This window comes from Brassica rapa, chromosome A05, assembly GCF_000309985.2.
Source record: "Brassica rapa cultivar Chiifu-401-42 chromosome A05, CAAS_Brap_v3.01, whole genome shotgun sequence".
Taxonomy (NCBI): domain Eukaryota; kingdom Viridiplantae; phylum Streptophyta; class Magnoliopsida; order Brassicales; family Brassicaceae; genus Brassica; species Brassica rapa.
Genome location: NC_024799.2, coordinates 6,627,171 through 6,638,786, shown reverse-complemented (window position 1 = coordinate 6,638,786; position 11,616 = coordinate 6,627,171). Strand labels below are relative to the sequence as shown.

Sequence of the window (11,616 nt, the reverse complement as noted above, 5' to 3'; positions counted from 1 at the left end):
AACCCAAACATAAAATACCCGAACCGGAACCCGAAATGTAGAAATATCGAACTTGTTATATACCTTTATACTGAAATACCCAAATATCCTAAATACCCGATACGAATCCGAACGTGCATCTGAACACTTACCCCTACGATATATGATCATTTATATCTTGCTTGAACAAAAAAAAGTTAAAGCATTGATCACAATTTTTTTAATGTGGAACTTTTACCATTTTTGTAATTTATAGTCATTTATAAAAAATCAAAATATAACATATAAGAAAAATTTTAATTTTTTTTAATTATATCTTTAATGTGATTGTTTAATTTATTTTAATAATATAAAATTAAACAAAAAAGAGAGAGGATACAAAAATTGTTATCAAATATGTATTATTCATAATCATTAATTTTCATATATATGTTAACCATATTTAGGTAATTTTGTAACTTTTATTTAAGAAAAGAAAAAATATTCTTTGATACACTAATAATTAATTTGATTGTTAGTTTAATAAAAAGCATAATATAGGTTTTTATAGACCAACTTTTTTTTTTCTAAGAATTCTAAAAATCATCCTCGTGATAACACGTAGCTACAAAACACATGTTGTAATGCTCCATGATTAATATATAGGGGATTTGATGTGATAATAGGTTACTTTATTTTATTTTGCCAGCAATAATAGGTACTTTTCAAGGAGATTTTATACTAAGAGGTACTTTATGAGATTGTCATTATAAGCACCAACATACCGAGATATGTGAGATATCCCATATATATTAAAAAGCATGCATTGACATTAATGCATTCACGCTACCTTCACCACATGGCGCTCTCACATTCAAAACTTATGCTGACGTGTCGTTTTAATAGAGCACCTTACAATTTTGTTTCTTATTTTAATTAAAAGCTATAACAAATGTTTTACATCGTCGATACTCTTATGTTTCACGTAAGTTTTTGAGCTTCCAAAATTTTGGAAAGTTATATCGAAGTGGAGGGTTATGAAAAGGTGTTCACGATGCATCACATCCTTACGCAGTTCTCTGGCCACACTCTCTTTGACAACAACAGTGCTTGTCATCTTCTTCCCAATGTTAAGCTTCTCTCTGGTCATCTCTACTATCTTGTCCCTAAAACAACGAAAAAGAAAAAGACCAAGAAGGTAACGTTTGCAGATCATGAGGTAAAAGAAGACGCAAGATTACTAGCTAAGAGAAGTTGTATGTAGCCGATCACACTGGTGAAAGAACCATCAACACTGATGGTGATGACAATAAGAATGTGAGTGTTATGAGAATGAAGATCGTTGTGAGTAAGCAAGAGTTAGAGAAGCTGCTCAAAGGATGGTCATTCCATGAAATGGTCTACCAAACTCTTGAGAAATAAACATTGTTTTCTGATGATGTTAATCTTCAATGTAAGACCAAGAAAGTAACGTTTGTGGATCCTGAGGTGGAAGAAGACTCAAGATTACTAAGATAAGGTGTAGCCGATCATACTGGTGAAAGAACCAGCAACACTGATGGTGATGACAATAAGAATGTGAGCGTTATGAGAATGAAAATCGTTTTGAGTAAGCAAGAGTTAGAGAAGCTGCTCCAAGGAGAGTCGTTCCATGAAATGGTGTACCAGAATCTTGGGAAACAAACTTTGCTTTCTGATGATAATAATCTTCAATGTAATACAGGTTAGAGACCTATGTTAGATAGCATATATAGCTGAAAGCTGAATAATCCCACAAAGAATATAACAGATAGATCATAGATATATATATGAAAACAATCTTGAGTTTGTTCAAGGACAGTTGTTTTTGAGGTTTTGGTGTATATAAAAGCTTTGAAGCTATGTAATCAATGACCAATATATATATATTAATGATGACAAGTTTTTTCGGTATAATAAAGAAATATTATATTCTCGAGCTTTTCCTATTATTATGGTTATGGTTTTAACGCTAAGCTCTGTTATGGTTTAACGCTTTCATTCGGTATGATAAAAATCGTCTTTCAAAGTCAGAGATTTCCCTATTATTATGGTTAACACTTTTAAACCAAAATTCAAAATCGGTTTGTTATTATACCGAAGGAAACACTAAGCTCTGTTTTTGAAATCGATTTTGCTACCTTGAGTGATTGGCAAGGTTGATTGATGATAGGAGATTTGCATATATTTCAAAACTTTGGTTTATGGCAATATATACATCGATAGTGCTGAGCAAGGCACAAATATATGACATTAAATTGTTTAAGGTGATCAGTGTAACTTGCATTAGGTTTCTTAGACCTATATAAGACACATGTCTTCCATCTTTCTTACTCAAAACCTAAATGCAAAACCTAAGCATTCTTCTATAATGGCTGCGATAAGTTGATAATGACTCATATATCCTAAACCTCTACACATAAGTTGTGACCAATAAAAAGTCCAAAAAATCCAACTTAAAACCAAATCGATGTGCACATTAAATAGATCTAATATCTTCTTATTTTATAAATAACGAAATTAGTAATCTCATTCCGCACAAAGCGCGGGTTATCACCTAGCTGGATATAGAGCTGGGTTGCGGGTCAAACCCGCCCCGCTGACCCGCCAACCCGCGGGTAAACTGATTTTTTTTACTCAAAAAATTTGACCCGCTTGACCCGCAAGAAGAAAATATGAAATCCGCACCCGCCCCGCTAAAACCCGCGGGTGATCCGCTAGACCCGCGGATAATATTAATAATTATTAATTTAAATATTTTTTATTAAAATAACAATAAAATTTAATATTTTAAATATTTTTATTAAAAATAACAATAAAATTTAATATTTTAAATATTTTATATTAAAAATAATAAATATTAATCTATTTATAATTAATAATTAAATTATTTTTTAAAAATTTTCTATTTAAAAATAATATTTTAAAAAAAAATCTTTTTTTTTTGTTTTTGCGGGTTGGCGGGTACCCGCACTGAATTTTGGCTGACCTGCACCCGCCCCGCATAAAAATCACTCAACCAGCACTAGCTGGATATAGTATAATGTAAAGAAAAGACCATTTATTAATGTGCCAATAACTATAATAATTTTTTTATCCAAACAAATAGAGAATGAAGCCATTACGGCATTTCCAACTCAATATATTTTTCACTATAAATTATATTTTAGAATAAAAGTGGTACAATGGTACTATATTTTTCACTCAATAATAGAGTAAAAAGTAGGTTTACTCTAGGGGTAGATGTTTGGGTACCCATTCGGGTTTGGTTCGGGTCTATTCGGGTTTCGGGTTTTTGGAGTCAAAAATTTCAGTCCCATTCGGATATTTTTAAATTTCGGTTCGGGTTCGGTTCAGATCTTTGGGGGTTCGGTTCCTGTTCGGAAAACCTATTTAAATTATTTTAAAAAATTTTAAATTCATTATATATTTTAAAATACTCAAAATCTATAAACAAATTAATATATTACATATAAATTTGAATAACACATGTCAAAATACCTAAACTTAACATATAAATTGGTTTAGTTTAAATATTTGGATAGAGAATAAATAAATATTTTAAGTATTTTTGGTATTTTGAGTATACTTTAACTATTTAAGACATTTACTTTTAATTATTTGTATATATTTTCAAGTATTTTGGATAAGTTAAAAGTATCAAATATATTTTGGATATTATTTAATATGCATTAAATCTAAAAAATAATTAATATATAGGTTTATAAATCTATTTTGGATACACTCGGGTACCCAAAATATTTTGGTTCGGATCGGGTTCGGTTTTAGTTCTTTAAATACCAAAATTTTAGACTCATTCGGATATTTATTCAATTTCGGTTCGGGTTCAGTACTATTTTTTTGGATCGGGTTCGGTTTGGTTTTTCGGATCCGGGTTTTTTGCCGATAACTTTTTTTTCTTCTTGTCATCACTCTATTTTCCACTCTAAAATAGAGTAACATTAGAACAACAACCAACTATATTATAGAATTATTCTATCTTAGAAAAAAAAATAGAATAAATCATTGGAATAGTCTTAAGGTCGTTCATATATACAAAGTACATACACACTCTACTCATCTTAAAATGTTTAACATAGGATGCAAACCAACCCAAATACTGTATATATGTACCCAATGTCCAACAAATTGATTGTCGAACAAATCTGTTCTTTTTAATTTTACTTCTTATCCACACACACCTTGAGTTTCATGACAATTGATGAATCTTGAAAGCAATGTACCAACAGAAAGAATTGTTCAAATATGGGGTTTCTGTCCTCGCTCAATCTAAAATATGGCCTTCCTCATACATCATAGCTGCCTCAATCCATTTAAAATCAACCAATAAATTTGATTTGTGTAGAAAGCAAAACCGAGTTGTTGAGATGCATTAATAGTACGTGGCCAAAGTAGTATGGGCAGTTTTTGTGGGCTAATACATGCAGTTAATGCATTTCTAACCTTCTTTCTCATTATCGTTGTCATCATTTTACATCATTTATGATTGTACATATGCATTTTAGTTTATTTATTGTATTTAGGTTGCATTTCACTTTTGCATACTCTTCGAATCCTTTTAAGTGTTCTTGGAGTTTATGAGAGAATGGATACTTGGAATGGAGGAGAAAGAAGAGCTAGGGAAGGGGTTATATATATATACAGAATCCAGAATACATATCTGAAAAATTGACTTGGGTGAAGCTCTTAACAATCAAAACTAATTCATGAAAGTAGTTTAAAATCATTTGGAAATATACCCCCAAAGTTATGACTGAATTAATGAACATATATCACCATTGCGAAAAATTCCGATAATCCAGCGCCCAGTGGTCATTTCCAGCGGGTGAGCGGTGACCGTTGGATTCCTATAAAAGTCAATGTTTACATTTTGACAAACTTGACCCATGTTTTGACCTAATTTCTTCGATTAACATGTTTAGTTTGTATTCTCTATAAAACTAAGCTTTTTACTTTCTACTTGGGTTTTAAGATCTAAACAATATTCTTACATTTTGGATCAAGATTTTTCTCGTTCATATGAATATGACAATTACTAGTGAAGGATTTCTCACCTCTATCTTTATGTTTATGTCTTATTTTTGTGTTTCATTTTGAGGATTAGTGAAATTTTTCTTAGAGATTTTAAGTTTTGTAGATTTAGCCATTTAGGGTTGTCTCTAAAATTGCAACTCTATACGCATTACGAAGGAAGGTATATATGTACTTTCTAGGTTTCCGACCCTTAATCAATATTCTCAATAGTCACGGTTGGACATAAGTCAAATTCAAAAACACACAAAACTTGAGTATAATTAAATTTTGTTCAAAAGAAAAGAAAAGAAAACAAATATTGATAACATGTCAAACTCATGGCGATGCTTGAAATAGGGGGCACAAATGAACTGTCCGATCAATATGGTCATTCACTTCTGTTTGTGTTGACACTCCAACTTGTTTATTGGGTCTCCTGTCAAACCAAACTTCTTATAAACTTGTGAAGTTGCTTTGATTCTACCTTTCATATTGATATCTCTCTCTCTAACCACTCTTCTTCCGTCATTTTCTTTTTGTATTGAAAATTTCAGACATAGTATAGGATTTAAAGTAATTTCTCTTCTCTTCATATACTTGTAACTCAGTGAATATATAATATATTACTTTCGAATTAAGTTTACAGTTATATTCAAATGATATCCATCGTGTTTTATTTAGGCATACTAGTAAGCAATCAGTCGAAAATTTGATGATGTAGCTAGATTACAGACTAAATATATGTGTCAAAATCGAAATCATTTCTTTATTTATTAATAAAGCAAACTAACCTCAAAACTCACCGACCTCATCTCTTGCAGTAGAAATCAGAGTAAAATGGACAAGCAATTTAATTTTAGAAGGAAAATAAATGGACCAACACCTACTCCTAGCTACTCCTCATATATAGTTGTCTCCTCATGAGAAATCGATTATCTTTCTGTATGATCAAACATGGGGAGTGAAGTAGTAAATCCGATCAAACCACGGTTTGATCTGAGCATGTCAAGACGAACCCGGAAACCATGGTCTTCAAGTCTCGTCAACGAGATGCAACATCAAGTCCTGTCCACGCAAAGCTCACAGCAAGAGAAAGAATTAGAGCAAGACGAAGACCGAGAGATTGATCGTAAGAGTTTGAACAATCTGATGAGAAGTGAGCAAGAATCAAATGGAGAAGCTAATGTTAGCAATAAGAACTCTCTAGGTCAACATTTCGGGGACGACGAAGCGATCAAGCAAACAATGCAAGTGGTGGTCAAGAAGCAAGGTGGGGAAAATGGTGTTAAATTCAAAGGTATGATGAGTCGATATGTTAAGGTCTTGAGCGGTCTGATGAAGGCCAAACGTGACCGCAAAACATCGGCCTTGCGGTTTAAGACATGATTCGAATATATATATACGTACGTTCGTGTGCCTTACACGTATATTTAGTTTAGAAATGTTTCGCGTACGTACGTATTATTGATGTGCATATATGTTGTTGGCATATTTGTTTTCACTTTTGAGAATGTCATCTTAGCACTATGTTCATCCGTACATGTACCTTTTGGTTTTGAATATCATTGCATGTTTTTTTCGTTTGCTAAGAGCACATGGGGTGGGGGGAAAGAGCATTAGTATAATTTAATTTAATAGTTAAATTTTATATAATTATAAAGAATAACCAACAACATAAATGACAGTGCAAAACAGTTTTCAGTTTTTTTTTTGTTGAATTTCTTGTATACAAAAATTTATCTCTCTTCGATTTGATCTTTTCAATTTCTTATTTTCAATTTATTTTATTATTTTGCAAAAAACTATTGAAAACTTTATGGTTGAAGATGGTCTAAGAACCTCATTACGTCAGTTTTTGTTGTGTTTTGAGCTCTTGTTAAATGTCTTTTCTATTAGATTTATTTTTGTCCGACTACTTTTTGAGATCTTAGGGTTGCTATAGTAGATCTTCGCGGACTAATGACGATTGTAGGTGGACATTAGGTTTATGATTTGTAAGTTTGTAACTTCTAATATTTTGGTAGTTTTACAATGAAACAAAAACAAAACATGATGAAACAAGCAAATTATGGCTCTAAGGATTAAGAGTTTTTGTTTGTATGTTCCACTTGCTATTTTCAAATCTCAAATGGGAAACTGTAAATAGATGTCAAGGCTAGCTAAAGATACCATAAAAATATTCTAGGTAGTTGTTTGAATTGAATGACACATTGTGATATAGATGGACAATATAACTGACGCTGTCTGACTGCGACTCTATTCCTCTCTCTTTTTCACCACTAAAATAACTGCAAGATCTGTTAATTTTAATTATATTGTAACTAATTTCCTAGTGATCAAATAGTCTTTCCGTTCTATATAATATTTTATATTGTCATATACAGAGTTGAGTACTATTACTTATTTACTTGTTATCCATCTAGCTCATATTTGCTAATTGGTATATACTTGGCCCGTAAACTCGGATACTCATTTTGATTAGATCGAGTACTATATACATCACAGTTTTTGTTTTTCCCTTTTTCAACTGGACGCAGTTTCTCTTTAATTAATAAATTTTATGTATGGTCTTTCCAAATTACAAATATTTTTCTATTATGGAATCTGAGGACGAGTGGTGATTGTATACCTAACCTCCAAATTTGTGATGCCTAATTTCGTAAGAAGATAACATATAATAGCATTATATAACAACTTCTTTTAATAATTCTGACAAAATAACTGTAGTTAAAACATTATACTTTAAAATATACTCCTGATTAATCAAGTTCTATTGTATTACGTATTGCAAATAATTTATTACTATATACTGTCATGCTGAATGCAATTTATTCAATATACAACATGGACATGGAGAATAAATAAATGAGAAAGTATCAGGAGACCTCAGACGTAAGGAAAGTGGTCGGCAGCACATGGCGGGCTTTCATTGGGTGACTTTTTTACCAATAAAACTGGAGATGCATGGCTTCACCGACCTTGCTAAGGAACCTTTTTATTGCACCGTCAAAAAGCAAGATAATTAAAGTGCCAAATCAGCTCTTTTCAATTACTTTATTTTGTGGTGTACATACATAACATAACAAATACTTACAAGTAATAAATTATCTGATTATACTTAGTTGGTTTGATTCGTTTCGGTTTAGTTACTTTATTGTTTGACATGGCAATGTCGGTTAACACTCGGTTAATTCAGTTTGCTTCACAAACCCAAGTGTAACTTTAAATAATACTATATCAGATGGCAGATGGTACAATGTGCATAAAATTTAACACAGTATTGTAGGATCCTAAGCAAACAATCAATTTCCCTTATAAAACGAACTCATCCGTCAACTTCTTCATCAAAACATCAAAAGCTTCCAAGTCTGAATCTCCAAAAAAAACTCAGAAGTCACAAGAAAAGAAAAGAAACAAACACTCAAGAATCTAAGGAAATAGATAAGCCATGGGAAGAGATCACGACGGAATCCCTCCAGTTCCACTACACCTCTGCGTCTTCGTCCTCATCCTCTTAATGTTCGTAACTATTTCATGGTATGCGAGCTACGAACCAGTTATAGAAGGTTTTACGGACCAGCTCAAGCTTGCTCTCATGGCTTCTCCTCTGCTTTTGCTCTTGGCCGTTCATTTTCTATCCAACGGTGAAGGAGGAGGGATGGTGACGTCATTATTACCTCTGAACGAAAGAGAGTCTTTGTATAGAGCTGGAGGAACGCCATGGGGAGTGGCCTTCATGCTCGTCTTCCTCTTCTTCATGGTTTCGTATCAATCTCAGTTTCAAGAACGTTGGTTTCCCCTAAGATGAAAAAGGACTCGTGTTGTGTCTTTTATTTCACTTTCTTGACTTTCTCATTGGGTCTAGTATAATAGATTCATGATAATGTATGTTTAATTTTTATCCTTTTTCTTATTACCATACCATTTTATGTACTTTTTAGTCTATTGTCTCATAGACAGTATATAAGCTTTTGGGTGTCAGCAGAAATAAATATGGGCGGTAAGTAAAAAATATTTTTCTAAATAACTGTCAGATAATTATAATTGTTTTTGTAATATCATTGGTTTAATCCTAGAGGTGCATTAATAAGAAGTTGCTTATAAGTTCATTTCATAAATCAGAATAAAAATTAAATCACAAAAAAGATTGATTACACTTCGTATAGACAACAAGTTGTTGCCGGAATGTGTGGCAACGACTATACTATTATTTTGGAAGCCTTCCATTATTTCAGTGTTGGGCTTTAAAACCAATCTTGTAATGTCCATATATCTACGCGATGCCATTCATGTTCATGAACTTATACTGTGAACTTTTTCCCAAATTTTTGTTTTATTGATTTGACATATTCAGAAGGCGATGAATGGTAATCTTTTTAGAGTATTTGCACTATGTAGTAACGAACAAGATATATATTAGCTGACCATGTAATGTTTTTATATAATTAGCTCAATGGTCACCGTGACTACATGATATTACCGTAATACCCTAGACGAAGCTTAGCTTAATACGTAGTCCTCATCGTAAGTCGTATTGTAGCTATCTAGGGTTGTCTGCTAACCAGAAAGTGTGTCTGATTTTTGTAGTGTTCAAGTGGATTCGATTTGCGTATACATTTTTTAATATGTGGCCATAAGGAGCGCATGCTTAGCACTGTATTTTCATTATCGACCAATCTGAGTATTATATTAATTAACTGAGCGTAGCTTACGAACAACGGCTAAACAATGATGATTAACCCAAAACCTTTTCGAAAATTGGTCTGTCCACCTTTTTAGTTATAACTGTACTGTAAAGCTGATATAATTGGATTGTAAAGTCGACATGATCAAGATTCTGTACGTTGATGTTAATTATCGTGATTCAGTTATGTGATTAGTATCTTTACACTATCTGACTACATTGTATACTAACAATTTTAATAGAGGATATGTGTACAAATTAGAATTTAGACTCGAATAGAAACGAATAACAAAAGTTTCTTATAATTAGATCGCAATATTACAACCAAAGTTCATAACTTCATAGTTTAGATCAAGAAACATAACATTCCACTTACCATTCCGGAAACACAGGATTAACATATTTTAAACAAGGATCGAGAAAGATCTGACATAGGGAGAAAGATAAAACATTATTATCGTGACTTAAACAAGAAGCGTAGATCTAGTTCTTGAGCATGTAGATTATTGTACCAGTCATCAGAATTAAACCACCCCAGGACATTGCGAACATTTGTCTAAGCATTTTTTCACGCTTTAGAAGCTCTTCTTGGAAGATATCGTGATCAACAACATCAGATACAGTTTCAGCTGCCACGCGAATAGCACGCTCACGAACCAGTTGCTCTCTTGCTTCTCGTACAGACACGTTGAGGCGGTTGATGTCCGATCGGTATCGTCGGATCTGATCTCGCGCCTCCAACAAGCTTTCTTTCTGCCAACCTCCTGGCTTCTCATCGTCTGCCCAGATTACAAATCCATGTTCTTCACACTTGTAAAATCGTCTTCCAGGATTCCCATCAGTCCATGACATCAGCATATTAGTAACTCTTCCGCAATGACACGGCGGACCATGAGACTGACGCATCGAAACAGCAGAAGTTGACGAAGATGAGTTACAGTTTGCCATTTTGATTCAGTAAAGGTAAAAGTGAGAAATGAAGAGTACAAGTGAAGACAGAGTTTTGGACATATCTAGTAGGAGAGTTGGCGCGTGAAAGCCACAGGGTTTGCTAATATTGACACGTGCACTACACCACTATCTTCTAGTAGAAACCATACACGTCTAATCTATCCAGCTCAATTGCTTGATACCGTTAAAATAACCGGGTTTTGGTTTAAAATTGGTTGTCGATTCAATTTCTAATCTGGTTTGCTTGGAAACTACAACTTTAAAAAAAATGGAAATCAAAACGTTATTAAGATGGCGTGTCAGAGTGCAAGCTATTCCTAGAGATAATGATTACACCTATGTTTTGGTAGGCGGCAAGCATTAACCCAATGCATGAGCTTGATTATGTCAGTGTCCATATCTCTATCTCTGCTATTGTGTCTGGATTTAGGCACTGCATCTCGCTATAAATGTGTGGGAACCGAAATTCTCACTGTCGATTTCCGTTTAAATAAGGAAACTAGGAAAACCCTAATTTCCCAGAGGTCCCGGATCTCTGCGAGAGCCAACGACAAGTGATCGAATATATGCGGAAATCATGAAAAGATAACAAACGAGTTTAGAGAAAACAGTAGATCTTATTTCGAGTCCGCGTAAGAGCGTTGCGATCATTACAAGAGAATACAAAGGCTTTGGCCGCAGGGGCCGTCAGCGAGTTACCTAGTTCTAGCAACATAAAACCCTAATCCTAGTTGAGTCGCAGCTCGATAACAAAGGACGAAAAAGATATCTAAAAGGCTTAGATTGATTTCGGACTGAACCTTGTTAAAGGCTGCCTACGTACCCCTTTCGAGGATCAAGCCGAACGTAGTTCAATTGATAGAGCTGGACAAGAGATCGAACTGCCTGGGCGAGTTCGTCTAGTAATTGAGTGCCAGTCATAGAAACCGAACTTGTCGAGAATAAGCCTAAAGTTTCTAAGTGCAGAGAAT

At 33.4% G+C, this 11,616-nt stretch overlaps 2 protein-coding genes across 2 annotated transcripts; both read left to right on the top strand.

The window, feature by feature from the left end:
• Positions 1-3,635: 3,635 nt before the first annotated feature.
• On the top strand, positions 3,636-6,599 carry LOC103867673. The gene has a single exon (XM_009145772.3). It carries the CDS (start codon positions 5,965-5,967, stop codon positions 6,394-6,396), a length of 432 nt encoding a protein of 143 aa, XP_009144020.1. The 5' UTR covers positions 3,636-5,964; the 3' UTR covers positions 6,397-6,599.
• Positions 6,600-8,396: 1,797 nt separating this feature from the next.
• On the top strand, positions 8,397-8,943 carry LOC103867674. Its single transcript, XM_009145773.3, has one exon. It carries the CDS (start codon positions 8,459-8,461, stop codon positions 8,816-8,818), a length of 360 nt encoding a protein of 119 aa, XP_009144021.1. The 5' UTR covers positions 8,397-8,458; the 3' UTR covers positions 8,819-8,943.
• The last annotated feature ends 2,673 nt before the right edge of the window (positions 8,944-11,616 follow it).